Source organism: Ptychodera flava, chromosome 19 (assembly GCF_041260155.1).
Source record: "Ptychodera flava strain L36383 chromosome 19, AS_Pfla_20210202, whole genome shotgun sequence".
Lineage (NCBI taxonomy): Eukaryota > Metazoa > Hemichordata > Enteropneusta > Ptychoderidae > Ptychodera > Ptychodera flava.
Genome location: NC_091946.1, coordinates 39602550 through 39619443, shown reverse-complemented (window position 1 = coordinate 39619443; position 16894 = coordinate 39602550). Strand labels below are relative to the sequence as shown.

General features: G+C 37.5%; 1 protein-coding gene across 5 annotated transcripts in view; it reads right to left on the bottom strand.

The window, feature by feature from the left end:
* Positions 1-16894, bottom strand: part of LOC139119503 (fibronectin type-III domain-containing protein 3A-like) — a 129423-nt gene that overhangs the window by 13945 nt on the left and 98584 nt on the right. For all 5 annotated transcript variants that reach the window (XM_070683361.1, XM_070683363.1, XM_070683365.1 and 2 more), the window contains exons 14-17: positions 12374-12492; positions 7667-7948; positions 6038-6226; positions 4537-4871 (exon numbers count right to left, since the gene is read on the bottom strand). In XM_070683361.1, the coding sequence (XP_070539462.1) occupies positions 4537-4871; positions 6038-6226; positions 7667-7948; positions 12374-12492 (925 nt within the window). The remainder of the gene's footprint in view (positions 1-4536; positions 4872-6037; positions 6227-7666; positions 7949-12373; positions 12493-16894) is intronic.

The following is a 16894-nucleotide window of genomic DNA, read 5'->3' as shown; positions in this document are numbered from 1 at the left end:
CCAAAGAGTCCCGTGGAAATGATGAAAAACGCTTATCTGGTCTTGTGTTGGTAAAACCTCATGGCTGATAATTGTCATAGTATTGAAAAAAAAATTGAAAGTGAAGAAATTACTGTTTTTAATAGGCATATTTTCCTTGAAATACATGACCGTGTAAAGAATATATGCTAAAAGTGTTTAAGAGTAAATTTCTTTTCAAAAACTAATTTTAACTGTGACCAAAGGATTTTTATTCTTTGAGTTTACAAATTCAAACATTGCAATTTGTTCAATCATCTTGTTCAGTGCAAAATTTATAAAATGACTGAAAAATTAAAAAAATTGGCAGAATTACAGTCTTTGTGATGTAAAATTATGGGTTGACATCACGATAATTGTTAATCTGTTCAAAGTACTACTATACTATAATTTAAAAAAGAAAAGTTCATGCAGAAACGGTAACATATATTGTCCGCAATGTAGTGTTAATTTTGACTTTACATCAAAATATGCCTTTGCTGGATACCAAATATATAGGGCGAAATATTAAAATCCGCCATGTTCAGCAAAATCCACACAACAGCATTGATCCTTTTCTAATTTGATTTGATTTGCTTATGTTATCCTTGTATGACAGTCAGTACAATATGGAACTTGAACACAACACAGTGAATAAGTATGCTGTAAATGAAATGGTGTGGCTGCATCCACATGCAGCAATAGGAGTGCCTTTGTCTCTCACCCCTCATTTCCAACCTGTCCCATCCCTGAAAAAATAGTTTGGTCTTATATTTATAATATTAATAATTTCTGTATTTGTTAAAATGTGCACATCTCAAAAACTTTTGATCATAAACATTTTCATTGTTTTTTATAGCTGACCAGTCAGTTAACCTGTTTATTTTGAATATTTGCGCATTTTTCCTCAGTATTTGACATTTTCAGAATACCTTCTTATTCAATTTGTCATTTTCTGAAAGTTAAATGATGCTCCTTTGTGTGGTCAAGCTTCCACAAGCATCAAATGTGGTACTTCATATAGGAAGATCTGCCTCTAGAGGGCGGGCATCATGAACAGTGTTTGTTAGTTATTTCCTCCACATGAACTTCTGATTGTACTGTAAACATTGAACATGGCCGACGTCCGATTTTCCTGTCTAAAACTTTCACTCATTTTCGTTCATATGACTCTGAAACTCCAGGAAACGATTGGGAAGAAAGAGTCATCTTGAAATATTGAGGTACTCGCCGATGTTTTGCAAAATTTAATGAGAAAAAATGCAAGGAAAATGCCAACAGGCTTACACAATGACCGTTTTCAGGGCATATGATCATCTGCAGATTATGCAACAGGCCCATATCACGTGAGGCCATGAGGGGATATCCACGCAACTCAGTACCAAACACTAGCGCACACAGAGTGAGCAAACACAAAGTGAGTACCCCTAACGTCAGCTCAGTAGTCTGTAATAGATCGTAGTCAACTAAGAACCTTGGAGAAAGGCTTAACACTGTGGCTATGCCGCTAAGTCCCTTTTGATTTTTGTCACAGCTCAAAATCGTTCTCCTGCACCTCAACCTGAACCATGAACACCCCCATCAGTTTATGATATGACCCATCACAATGGCATGACGTCAACGGATCTTGACAGACGGAAGTATTGACAGACGGAAGTAGTTGACACCAGCATACTGGTTTTCAACTCTAATACCTTCTCTGTCTATAAATAGACACGAGAAGGTAAAAATGCAAATGAGCTCATTATCAGAATGCCATACTTATCTAACTTTCAGCATACCTACACCTAAGTATGAAAAATGTACCTCACAGGTCTGATCAAATTTTGAAGTGCCTGGTATGGTGTAATGAAAAAATACCGCAATTACACGGTGTCGCTCACATTTGATCAGAATTGGAACATACCAGTATGGGTACCAAAGATCAACAATAAATGTTGTTTCTATCTGTTCAGCGCAGGAAAATTCTACATTGATGTTGTGACAATGATTTCTGCACAGTACAACCAGAAAAACAACAAGAATGACAGAAGTTTGACATACTGCTACAGAAAAATAGATGTTTTGATCAACAAAGGGCAAAAATTGTCCTAAAAACACAAATATTGAAATTTCACCACATTTTTTGCAAACAGCTTCTCAGCTTGTCAAAAGATGATCTGCAACATTTCGCGAAATCTATCAGCAATATAAATCACTAGGCCATATGTATGTTGTAGTTACAGCACCCAATCTTATTTGCACTAGTGATATAGATGTACACTGTATCCTCAGACAGCGTCGAACTAAAATAAATTATAAATATGAAAATTTACTCTGAAAAAAACTTAGCACAGCTTTCCTCATTTGGAAAAAATTTTTTTAGAAATTTACAATTGTAAAAAAATGTTCACAATTTCATTGTGACCACCCCCTCCCAAGATCTAATGGTCCCTCCCTTAGTTTGAGCAGGTCTGTTAATATGTAACAGTTCATAAACAATGACAGGAAATGACTCAAGCTCAGTGGAGTAGCATGCTGGCATGCCACCACTTCTGAACATTTGCAGAATTTCCCTTTTTCTTACCTCATTTGCACATTTTTGACACTGACGTGTTCATTTGAACAAATTCACATCTCAACCCCTGCATCTACCTGTACACCAAATACTGAGATGGTAGCTCTGGCGGTATGGGAGCCTTTGTGTGTGACGGACATACATCCGCACATACATACCCACATACAGACACACAGATGCCACTCAGACTCATCATAAAGCTCTTTTTGGTATTTATATACAAAACCAAATATGAGCTAAAAAATGTTCACAATTTCATTGTGACCACCCCCTCCCACCAAGATCTAATGGTCCGTCCCTTAGTTTGAGCAGGTCTGTTAATATGTAACAGTTCATAAACAATGACGGGAAATGATGACAGGTCAGTGGAGTATCCTGTTTCAGAAATTGGCATGCGACCACTCATGAAGATTTGCAGAATTTCCCTTTTTCTTACCTCATTTGCACATTTTTGACACTGACGTGTTCATTTGAACAACGTCAAATCTCAACCCCTTCATCTACCTGTACACCAAATACTGAGATGGTAGCTTAGGCAGTATTGGAGCTTTAGCGTGTGACGGACATACATCCGCACATACATACCCATAAATATACAGATATACAGACGCCACTGACTCACATATAAGCTCTTTTTGGTATTTATATAAACACCAAATATGAGCTAAAAAAATCATTAAATATGCAAATGAGCCCATAATCTTTAAGCCATGCCCACAAAACTTTCAGCATAGTATGGCCCAAATACTGTTTGAGTATCGCAACAGAGAAATCAAATTTGGTTTAGTGATTTCATGAGATACAGCCAATTCAACTAATTTACTAATTATGCATATCACAAAACCAAATTCTAATCAGGTCTAGATCCTCCCAAGATTATGCTCTGTGCTAAATCGTATGACATTTTGATCAACAATTCTTTCTAAGTTATGACAAACAAAATTTGTGTATGGACAGAGAGACAGAGGAACAGAGAAAAAGAAACACACACCAATATTGACGCACCATGGGCTTCTGGCATAGAGTGTTGAAAAATGCAAAAATGTCAAAATCAGAAACTTTCTTCAATTAAATCAATCCAAGGCAGATTAAATTGGTTCTGTCGGAATTTTATGTATTCATGATGATAATACATGTTATAGTGAGTCTTTGTTGGTGACAATTTGATTTAAGACTCATCAAATTGAGAGAAAAAAAGTATGCGTACTCATTCCAGATAAAACATGAGAAAAGTATTTTGTTTATTACTGCACTTGGTAATTTGTCCTGAAGTAGTACAAGAAATTTGTAAAAAAGTTATGGCAGTGAATCAACTGGGTACCAGTCAACTCGCACCTTTTCCAACCCGCCCGAAACCAACTCGCCCGATTTCAACTTGCCCAGAACCATTTATGATTTTATGACCATCTTGTCCTGACAAATTATTTGACTCTGACAACAGTCTCCATGTGCATATGTTGTCTGTCTCTGGTCCTCCATGATCAGATGTGATAGTCACGACACAAGGTACTTGAAATCGACAACTACAATCGTTCAAAATACAGGTGCAAAGACATATACAAGACGTGGCTAATGCAATGCCATTTGCTCGGGTGATACAGTACTGTGTATAGCTGCTTTTGCTACTACGAAATGAACAAAACTTGTTTGGCTTGTTTGGACTTATTTTGTAAATTTTACATGGGGGAATATTATGTTCTTCATTTTACTGTAAGTGGAAGAAGAGTGGTTTATTTCTCTAAAATGTGGTGTCAATTTTGGTGAAAAACGTCCCGCGTCTACAGGCGCCTGTCCACTCCATAAAAGTACATAGAATCTATAAAAGATATATACTATTAAGATTGCCACATCAAAACAACGGACGAGTTGGTATTGGGCAAGTTGGTTTCTGGTGAGTTAGTATCAGGCGAGTTGGAATCGGGCGAGTTGGTTCTGTATAGGTTGGAAAAGGTGCGAGTTGAGTGTAATCCGAATCAACTAACCTGTATTTCATGTCGGGTACAAGTCCTTCAAGTAATGTTTCTGTAACACTTCCATTGACTGTAATTAGCTGTTTCTCACCGATGCTTATGTTGTAAGAGGTAATTTCTGAGCCATAATTGTTGGGCGCTTTCCATTGCACTTCAAGAGAATAGGCAGTGTTTGCTAAAAGTTCTAAATGTGTTACAGCACCAGGAGATGAAGGAGGAGTTACACAAGTTGCAACAGCACTGTAGGGTCCTGGACCGGCACTGTTGACAGCCTGTACTCTGAAATAGTAGTATGTAGCTGGCTGCAGAGCTTTGACTTCATGACTGAGCAATGGCCCGACGTAATGCTGAAGAATGAAGAACATATCAAAGTCTTAGCAGGATATCTGTGAACATTTTAGCAAATATACCTGCACTAATGGCCGACGTAATGCTGAAGAATGAAGAACATATCAAAGTCTTAGCAGGATATCTGTGAACATTTTAGCAAATATACCTGCACTAATGGCCGACGTAATGTTGAAGAATGAAGAACATATCAAAGTCTTAGCAGGATATCTGTGAACATTTTAGCAAATATACCTGCACTAAAGACAAGCTTGCATGATCCCCCCAATGTTTACAGGTTTTTGTGGTTACATCAATTTACTGGCATCAGAGACGACAGCTTAAAGATGAACATTTCAATTCAATAACAGAATCATAATTTGATAATTTTTTTGTCTTCACATTGTGTCATTATAGTATAAATACCCATGCCTAAAAGACAGAGATCTACTAAACATAGCTTAAGCACAGGGAAGCCAGAATAAACAAAAACAAACAAACAAGCAAACAAAAATTTAAAATCAACAAAACAACAAACAAGTAAATAATGAATAACAAATATATAAACCAACAAAACCCAGACAAATAAATAAATAAATAAATAAATAAAGTATAAGAGGAAACATTAAATTGAATAAGAATTGAAATAATTGACTGAACAACACATGCAACATATTCAAAATGCCACATCAGTATCACTGCCCACGATACTCCAACAAGGGCTGTGACTTTATGGCTGCCAATGCCATGCCATGGTCAATTATATAATTTTTCCTACCAAAAATAAAGTGACTATGTCACCACTTATGTGTAAAATCCCATACAAATGTGTGTAAAATGAATGTGTGATCAATAAGAAAGTACACTTCCGGTGATTTCTAAAGTCCCGGCAATGCCATTTCTTCACGTTTCTGCTCTTCTGTATGCAATATTTAAAACGCCCGGGTTGTTTTCTGCCACTGAATGAAGTCAGTCCTTTGAAATTTTAAATGGGCCAAACGTATGTCTCTTAAATTGGTTACGCGAATGGCCCATTGGCCCAGATTAAATGTCCAGTGTCTGAGATACCTGTGTGGATGGACACAGGAATATGCTGGCATGGAGCCCCATCTACAAGTCACCTTGGACTTCATCACCCTGGACTATAAATACAAAACACATGAGAAAGCTGAAGTACAAAACTTACATGTGTAAATGAACCTTCTGTAGTTGCCCACTCTAATCTATATTCTGTAATTTCAGCACCATTTCCACAAGGTGTATGCCAGCTGACCACCACTACATGTGGTGATTTACAAATAAAGCTGGGTACTACTGGAGCATCTGGTGGGCCTGCTCCTGTCGTCACAAAGAAGTATTCTGAAAATGGACTCCCCTATACGTAAAAATAAGAACGTGAATATGTTAATGTTAACATGCTCTGTATGTACATGTGTGTATGTGAGAGAGAGAGAGAGAGAGAGAGAGATGGATATAGACAAAGAAAGTAGAGAGCTTGTGTAAAACTTTGACAATATTTTTGGTCTTTGACTAAGTGAAACTGCAGTAAGAGTCTGCAATGTACTGCTATATTAAAAACACAGGACTGGGATACACAAGGTATCACTAATTAGAGGTTATTACCCAATATCGCCTGTTCCTGTGTCGTATCAGCATGAGTGTCATTTGTGCTGCGTCTGACACGAGACGAAGTCGAGTGTCTGACGCAGCACAAATGACACGAATGCTGATACGACACAAGGAACAGGCGATATTGGGTAATAACCGATTTATCATATACCCATGCCCATAATTTTAGGGAATTTTTACTAATAGAACGAAAAACCTTTAATTTTGAGGCTTTACTTTATTACGCCTTGCGCATAAATATCAGAATGTTTATGTGAACAGGCTTCACTCATAAAGTATACGACGAAGATGTCAACATCACTCGCGACATCGCTGCAAGTCGTCCATATCTCAATGAAACCCAAGAAGAAAGACACCGGGAAACAAAAATCGTCATACAGAAGGAACATTTTAAGGTGCAATATGCTATTACAACTGTAACCGATCAAAAACTGCTCAGCTTTAAATCTATCCTGATTTCGATCGTCGTACAGCACAGAGCGGAGAGGGGACACCATTTTGTTAGTTTACCTTTAGAGTTGCCATGTCAACAGTCGTCGCGCGCGCGACATCGCTGTCACGCCACGCGCTCACTACCTGTTCGGTGGAGACCGTGCACAGTGCCGGCGCCGTGCGAACGGCAGAATGTTTGCCAGAACTTGACCAAAAAAATACCATGGGGAAACATTTCAAGACTCAACGTGATATTTCCGTATTTTGCAACCAGAAATACACGTGTTCCTCGAAGCCCTTCAAGTTTTTTACGTCGGCGACATCGCTTTGCAGGCGGGGAGCGGCAGCCATTTTGTTGTTTACGTTGTTTACCAACAAACTGGTAATGTAGTTCGGGAAAACTCTAAAACTGATGACGTTCATCATGCATATCTCGACGTTTACCGTGAAATATCACGGCTGATATTTTACGTCGAACGTCACTAGGATGTAGCAATATGGGCATGGGTATATGATAAAGTTACATATCTGCATTGAGTTTCTCCTGAAAGGAATATTGGCTAGTGTGTCCTTATAACAAAGACCAGTAAGGAATGTTTTTTAATGCAGTGTAGTACTGTTTATAATAGATCTACAGATGTAACACGTTATGATGTTGGTTGGTAAACAGGGTCTTCTAGGCAGCTAAAAAAAGTTGGCACCAGGGTTATGTTATGATAACAGAGTCATAAACAGTATTATTATTCTTACTTACCCCAGCTCTGTTGAAAGCTCTCACCCTAAATGCGTATTTCCTGCCAGCAAGAAGACCGCTGACCATGCAATCAGTATCTTGACCTCTGTAGACTTCCTTTGTTGATTTGTCATCCACAGAGTCCATCTCAAGTAAATATTCTGAGACTGAGGAGCCTCCAGTGTATTCTGGCGCTGCCCACCGAATGTTTAATGAGGAAGCCTTGGGTTTTCCCGTAAGCCTGGGCGGATGACAGGGACCAGGTGCCACTGGCAGTGTTGTAATTTGAGATATGTCAGAATACTGCATGGAAGTAAAGTGCAGCAAAATAACATTATTAGAATGTTGTGTGTAGGAGTTCAAACTGATAAAAGAAAAAGCTAAAGGGTTAATTTAACTGTTAATGTCAGACATCAAAAGGTTCAATGTGATAAACTTTGATATAAATCATTCACCATGGATGACATAATACACACTGGATCATCTGTGTCTGGGAGCTGTTGATCCCTGTCGCTGGTCACTTGGTTGCAATTTTTTACCTCGCGTGCGCATGCGCGCAGCGAGGTTATGGTTTAGGCGTTTCTGTGTGTGTGTCTGTCTGTCTGTTAGCACGATATCTCAAAAACGGCTTGGCAGATTCCGATCACATTTCGCACACAATTTGTTCTTCAAATTTGCAAGAACTGATTAGTTTTTGGTGGTTGTGCTTTGCGAATTTATCAAGTTATGAGTAAAAGAAAATTTGTGGCCTGTATAAGTCTATGGGAAGCTAAATAAGTATGTTTGAGGGCGCTATACTAAAACATTTTACACAAAGTGGGTGGACTTGATTGGGACGACCGGTGTAGACCGGTGCACCCAGGCCAAGTAAGTTCGTACTTGATTGGGTCGGGGATTCTGCGCGCGCATCTATTCGGGGATCCCCGAATAGCCCGATCGATTTTGGTCGGGGCAGACGACGAATACAATATGGCGGCCACTTGATTGGAGAATCCACCGGACGACCCCGACCATGTGACGGCAAGAACCGGTCATACTCCGGTCACATGAACCGGGGCGCCCCAATCAAGTCCACCCAGTGATTTCTGAATTCAGTCACTCGGCCGCGCTGATCGCTAATCTTGAGTTTTGACTGTTGATGTCATCGTGTCGACGTTTGACTTTAAGAATCGTGTGGGTTACTCTGGACATAGCGAACCAAAAGCTAGATTATCGAAGGTAAGCGTCATAATATTTGATCAATGCATTTTTCTCTGAGAATGAGATGTAGAGTGACACTTTTCAATCTTGTGTGTGTGTCAGCGAATTTATTTTCCGGCATGGTTCCGCTGAGATCAGCATAATATTATGGCGACGTATTGACAGTCTGTGTCTTTTAAGTTGCTTTTCAAGATTGTATTAGCTACAGAACCAACAATGACAAATTTTTCATGAGATTTCCATGTTGGCATTGATGTTAAATCAGCAGCAGTAGGCTAGCTCCTGCGTACAATAGGTCTGCGTTTCCCGGCGGTACGGTGGTAGGCCGACGGCTTGTATCACACTGTCCACAGGACACCACGTGGTAGAGGCCGTGTGCACAACCTGTACGCAGAGCTTCGAATACACTAGACAGAGTTCGTGTTTCCGTAAATTAGGCATTGAACTTGACAATATAGGCAATAACCAGAATCATCGACCATCGCCTGACAAGTGCACCATAGTCAGCTGTACATGAGTTGCGTGGCGTGGTGAGCAGGTTCCCATGGGTATTTATTTTTTGAAACGCGTACTTCAAAGGTCACGAACTCATTTTGCTGCTACACGGCGCGGCACAGATGATTGTATCGTTTTTGGGCGCATTGAGATATACTTTACAAAATGTGCACGCGAGGCCATTCAGTTCATATCTGGTTTATTGACATCAAGGTACTTGAAAAACACATACCACAGTAGTGACTTTGACTTGACACAATATGGCCTAAAATAGGCTGCAACATGACATGTATGTTATAGTACATTGATCATTTTGAAACACAAATTGACATGCACGCACACACACACACACACACGCATATAAATTTGTCATTTTTATCAAAGGTATTGGAACGCATTGTAGCTTGTAGGTTGACAAATCATATTGTAAGCCACTCATTGGATGATCCATATCTGCTTATAAACCTGGACATAGTACAGAGACTGCTCTCTTCAAGGTTACGAATGACACTTTATTAGCACTGGATGCAAAACGTTATGTTTTCTTAGTTTTACTTGATCTTTCTGCTGCCTTTGATACCGTGAATCACGGTATTCTATTAAATCGTCTAAGGGGCTGTCTTAGTATTCCAGGTAATGCCCTCAGCTGGTTTCAATCTTATCTTTCAAATCGCACTCAGTGTGTTGTTGTTAATTCTACCAAATCATTGTACTATCCACTTGAAACTGGGGTGCCCCAAGGATCAGTTCTTGGCCCCATGCTTTTTAATGTATACACATCTCCTTTAGGAGAATTGGTTTCTAGTCATGGATGTCTGTATAGTTTTTAAGCTGATTATTCCTCCCTGTATATGTCTTTCAACATTGACAAGGCTGCAAGGGTAGCTCGTAATCTTGAATTATGTATCTCAGAGGTTAGGTCCTGGATGTCAGAAAACTTTCTCTGCCTAAACGATGAGAAAACTGAATTTGTAACCTTTTCTGCCGTTACCGGTAATCAGCCTGAGAACGGGATCAGAGAAATTAGGGTAAGTGATACTTTGATTCCTGTTCACTTTCAGGCCAGGAGCCTGGGAGCTACTCTCGACTCTAGCCTCACAATGAAGCCTCATGTTGGTCAGATCTGCCGTTCAGCCATTTTCCATTTACGTCGCATTGCACTTATTCGGAAGTATCTTTCTAAATCTGCCACAATTAATCCATGCATTTGTTACATCTCGTATTGATTCATGTAACTCTCTTTTATTAGGCTTCTCAAATACTTAATTAATCGTGTTCAACATATTCAGAATATTGCTGCCAGAATTGTCACATGTTCTAAACCCACTTCACATATCACTCCTGTACTTTGACAATTACATTGGTTACCTGTTTCTTAACACATAATTTTCAAGATTTTAATAGTCACTTACAAATGTATCCATTCCATTGCTCCAAACTACTTATGTGACATTTCTTTATATGTTACGAATCGTAATTTGAGATCTGCTGATCACTTTAAACTCTGCCAAAATAGGTCACACACAAAGAAATATGGGGATCGTGCTTTCAGTGTTGCGGCCCCCATTCTTTGGAACAATCTTCCACTTGAGATCCGATGCTTCCCTGCTCTCTCTTCTTTTAAGTCAAACCTTAAGACGCACCTTTTTAAATTAGCTTTTAGTTAATGTTTTATGTCCTTTTTTGGTGATTTAAGGTTACCACGAGTTGTTGTGCAAAGTGTTGTTTTGTTGAATTTTAAATTTTTTATTACTTGTATATCTTTCTTTTAGTTTTTGAAGTTATTTCTAATTTTACTTGCATATTTTACATTTTAAAATAGAAGTGTAATTTTATAGCATCTTCGATCACTTTTTATCACAGTGGATATAGACGCTTTATAAATAAATTATTATTATTATTATTATTATATATATATATATATATATATATATATATATATATATATATATATATATATATATAGTGAGAGTAATAATGTTGCCCTTATACTAAGTTTGAATTAAATTAATGTGGGCATGATTGAGAAACAGCTATGCATGGATTGACAGAACCTAATCCATCAGTGCACTTGGGACTTAGTCTGCTGTGACAGTCTGCTGGGACACATGAATAATTGGGAAAATATGTTCTTTGCTGACCAATAATAGAGTAGATATGCAGAAATTGTATGTTGGATGCCTTACAACTAAATACTACAGCAAATAAAATGGTTTCTCCAGTAGCATATAGATACCGGTATGTTGCTGTGGGTAAAATGAGTGTTCTCATTCTGTTGTCATACATGCTTTGTTGACATTTCTTGTTGTAGAGCAATAATTATGCCGTCTGCTTCTAGTGTTCTACTCTGGCATAATAGTGGTGATGGGTTGGGTTTGGATTATTAAAGTTTGCTATCAAGACTCCTTTGTATTCTTGAAGACACCTCTATATGATCACTGAACTTTAACTGTAACACTTAACTAACTTGAACCCTAATCCCACAACCTGGCTGAAAATGTTTGTTGGGATCCCAAGATTTTCTCCAGTTGAAAAAATATTCAGCAGTGCCGAGATTGAAGAATGTGTAGATTGATAATTGAGCTGTTCAGAAGCCATGATCTAAATCACAACTGTCTTGTACACTCCCAATGACGATGATCTGATTACCTTGACCTTATTACCTTATCCTGCCAAGTTCATAGGTCAACATCAGGTCAAGTTCTTTGAAACCAACAAGGCATAACATGTCACAACATGCTGCATTTTACAAAACTTGAATATTAGAAAACCACTGAAAACACACATACTGTGAAAATGATTTGTACTGACCAAACCGCCTATGAAATACCATGCCAAGTATTATGTGAAAATAGACATAGTTTGTTGCTAAATACAGCTTTTTACTGATTCAGCAGATGGGGAATTGGTAGGCCTTGGCAGGATAAGAGTTAAATTTGTCTGCATTTAGTTCATGTTTGTATCTTCTTTTGATAGATCAATCTGTTCAACAGGCACATAAATGCTAAAGCCAATGGTATTATATACACTTACCCTACTCTGTCCTCCCTCACTCACACAACATACACGAAGTTTATAGGTGTGACCTGGCTGCAAATTATCACAGATGAACTCTGTTTCAGCACCCTTGTTGACGAGCTCGAATGGACCATCTGTAGAAAATTGAACAATGTTACTTTAGGCCAAAAAAAATAAAAATTTTGTTTCTCATCCTAGACATATTTCAAACATAGGGCCAAAGTCCCTGAAGCTACTATAGACATGGATACAAAATTAAGTATATCCTGACTGTATGAAATTATAAAGGTCATCATAGGGACCTGTAAACCAAATATTAAAGCTGTCTGACCAGCGGTTTTGAAAAAACAAGCGACTCAACAGTTGACAGAGCTCTGCTGTATTATGTAGAGAATAACCTTTTGTGACACATGTATTGATGAAGAAGGTGGATATCTTTGATAGCTCATTTCAGGGTGGCCTGACCAAAAATGGAAAAAAATTCTGTAAAAATACAGATTTGCATATTTCATCAGACTATATAGTCTATAATAACAAAAAATACCGTCAATGACGCTGTACCTTCTCTAATGTGTGGCCAGGTCAGGTAATTGGTTGTTGGCATGGAGTTGTTGGTAAATACAGTAGTTGATGATGTAGGGGCATGAGGTGGGATATGGACCCAAAGAACCCAAAAGATGATTAAATACATCAATCAAAAAAATTCTAAGCTACAGTATAAACTGCCTAAAGATAGTTCAATGTGGAAAAAAGTTAAACAATTCAGAAATAAGAATTAACAGTCCAAAATAGTAATGACGCACTTCCTTACTGACCTGAGTGCATGTGAAATACACAACCTGGCATCTGTAAATTAAATGTATACCAAGTGATCATTTCCAGTCACTTTTAACTGTTTTTAATGGATTTTCCAAAGAGTCCTGTGGAAATGATGAAAAACGCCTATCTGGTCTTGTGTTTGTATAACCTCATGGCTGATAATTGTCATAGTATTGAAAAAAAATTGAAAGTGAAGAAATTACTGTTTTAATAGGCATATTTTCCTTGAAATACATGACCGTGTAAAGAATATATGCTAAAAGTAAATTTCTTTTCAATAAATAATTTAATTTGTGACCAAAGGATTTTTATTCTTTGAGTTTACAAATTCAAACATTGCAATTTGTTCAATCATCTTGTGCAGTGCATTGGGTTGACATCACGATAACTGTTAATCTGTTTGAAGTACTAATATACTATAATTTAAAAAAGAAAAATTCATGTAGAAACGGTAAAATATATTGTCAGCAATGTAGTGTTAATTTGGACTTTACATCAAAATATGCCTTTGCTGGATACCAAATATATAGGGCGAAATATCAGCCATGTTCAGCAAAATCCACACAACAGCATTGATCCTTTTCTAATTTGATTTGATTTGCTTATGTTATCCTTGTATGACAGTCAGTACAATATGGAACTTGAACACAACACAGTGAATAAGTATGCTGTAAATGAAATGGTGTGGCTGCATCCACATGCAGCAATAGGAGTGCCTTTGTCTCTCACCCCTCATTTCCAACCTGTCCCATCCCTGAAAAAATAGTTTGGTCTTATATTTATAATGTTAATAATTTCTGTATTTGTTAAAATGTGCGTATCTCAAAAACTTTTGATCATAAACATTTTCATTGTTTTTTATAGCTGACCAATCAGTTAACCTGTTTATTTTGAATATTTGCACAGTATTTGACATTTTCTGAATACCTTCTTATTCAGTTTGTCATTTTCTAAAAGTTTAAATGCTCCATTGCATGGTCAAGCTTTCCACAAGCATCAAATGTGGTACTTCATATAGGAGGGTCTGCCTCTAGAGGGCGGGCATCATGAACACTCCTGTGTTTGTTGGTTAATTCCTCCACGTAAACTTCTGATTGTACTGTAAACATTGAACATGGCCGACGTCCGATTTTCCTGTCTAAAACTTTCACTCATTTTCGTTCATATGACTCTGAAACTCCAGGAAACGATTGGGAAGAAAGGGTTATCTTGAAATATTGAGGTACTCGCCGATATTTTGCAAAATTAAATGAGAAAAAATGCAAGGAAAATGCCGACAGGCTTACACAATGACAGTTTTCAGACTCGGAGGCATTTGATCATCTGCAGATTATGCAACAGGCCCAGATCACGTGAGGCCATGAGGGATATCCACGCAACTCAGTACCAAACACTAGCGCTCACAGAGTGAGCAAACACAAAGTGAGTACCCCTAACGTCAGCTCAGTAGTCTGTAATAGATTGTAGTCAACTAAGAAACCTTGGAGAAAGGCTTAACACTGTGGCTATGCCGCTAAGTCCCTTTTGATTTTTGTCATAGCTCAAAATCGTTCTCCCACACCTCAACCTGAGCCATGAACACCCCCACCAGTTTATGATATGACCCATCACAATGGCATGACGTCAACGGATCTTGACAGACGGAAGTCTTGACAGACGGAAGTTCTTGACAGCAGCATATTGGTTTTCAACTCTAATACCTTCTCTGTCTATAAATAGACACGAGAAGGTAATAAACGAGAGTTAATTACATCCTAATTAAAGTAAACAAGACTTGCTTCGATCAAGATTTACGTCATAAAAAAAACAGCATATCTGTCAGGTTATAAAGAATCTTGAGATGATTATCTTTTAATATCAGTATTTTCATCCTATTGACCAAGCACATTTTAACTTTCAAATTAACATTCTAAGTAAGTTCTGTTGAATAAGTTGAGACTGTACGTACTCAGAGAAAGCACACTGAAGAGACAAATGTTTGAAACTTAGGAAGTTCAAGGTCATCTAAAGCATTATAAGGAATCATGTTACACTTTCAATGCACTGTTTACACAGATTGCATAATTGCTATAAATAGCACATGAGGAATCTTACAGCCCAGCTTTACCATAAAAACCCTATCACTTTGACCACTCTTTTAATTGACCACTCTATTTTTTTCCTCAAAAGGTAATCTTATTTTATCCTTACCAAGTCAACCATAAATGGAATTAGAACTTTCTCTATCTCTATTTATTTGACCACCCTATCATGACAAACTATTATGAGCAATTTCTTTTAGATAACATAAATGGTGGTTCAGAATATATCAAAGTTGGGATTCAGGAAAGTTGCCTTTACATGTTTAAATCCTCAATTCACTATGAACTGTCAAAAAAAAGTTGTACTTTCTGATAATTCCACACTAAAATTATTTTGGCTTTGATGATTTCCTAATTTATTCAATTATTTAAAATCATATTAATTATTTTTTTCTGGGTGAATTGATAGGGTTTATACAGTACAAGAATTACATACAATGTACGTCAAACTTTGACCAAAAATGACAAAAAAATTCCTTAAAAATATACATTTGCATATTTCATCACAATTTGAACAAATCTAAGTTGGGTTATCCCTAGGGACCTGTATACCAAATAACAAAGCTGTCTGACCAGCGGTTATGAAGAAGAAGATTTTTTTACCAAAAACACCTTTTTTGGCATTAATTTGCCTATTTTCAACAATATCAAAAATTAAAAAAATTAGTTTCTCAAAATCATATCTTTCATCTACACAACAAATATCAAATCAGTCAGTACTGCGGTTCTCAAGATATTTGAGTGGACGGACGCCTCACAAACGGACATACATACATACATACATACATACATACATACATACATACATACATACATACATACATACATACAGACTGACGACGGACGGATACCCATCCCAATAGCTTCTATAGACTATAGTCTATAGTAGCTAAAAATGATGCGGTGACGTGGCTTTTTTTTAACTCTCAATTTTTTGTATCGTTCAAATAACAAGAACCCGGAAAAAACATGAACACAACATAGGAATGCACGCAGAGATAAATGCACAGCAGTGCTGCTTAAGTATTTTTGTATGGGAACAGTTCTGTGGTTTGACTTTTAGAGCAGCAAGGCAGAGTTTTGACAGCACAATATAAATGACATATCTGTACAGTTCTGAATGGAATGTTAGTGTCAATTATTTTGTTTACGGTTCTGTTTTATACAGCACTGTGTTATGCACCATTGTGGCATATTTTTGCGTTTATTTGTTTTTATTTCCTCATGAGCAGAAAAAAGGTTGACGCGGCAGGTCTGAATTGATTTATTTTTCTTGGCCTTAAGGAAGATTTGCTGTTTTAGCATGCCGTCCATTCTGTTGAGTTCTATGTGTCCATATCACAAAATACCAATAGAGATTCATAAAGAGTGTATGGCAGGTTCTTACATTACTCTACATTAAAAACAGATGTATGTGCTTCTTGCAAATTATGCAAGGGTCTGTAACAACATTTGATTCATAAGATCTTTTTATGAACTTGGTAAACACTCTGGTGGAAGCCTAATGGTAACATTTATTAATAATATCTAGTACTCTTCTATGATTTAACTGATATCTGTGGATTGGATTGACTTTCAAAGCAATCACACCAACAGTTTCAGACAAGCAGCAAAATGTTTATGTCGGATGGATGGA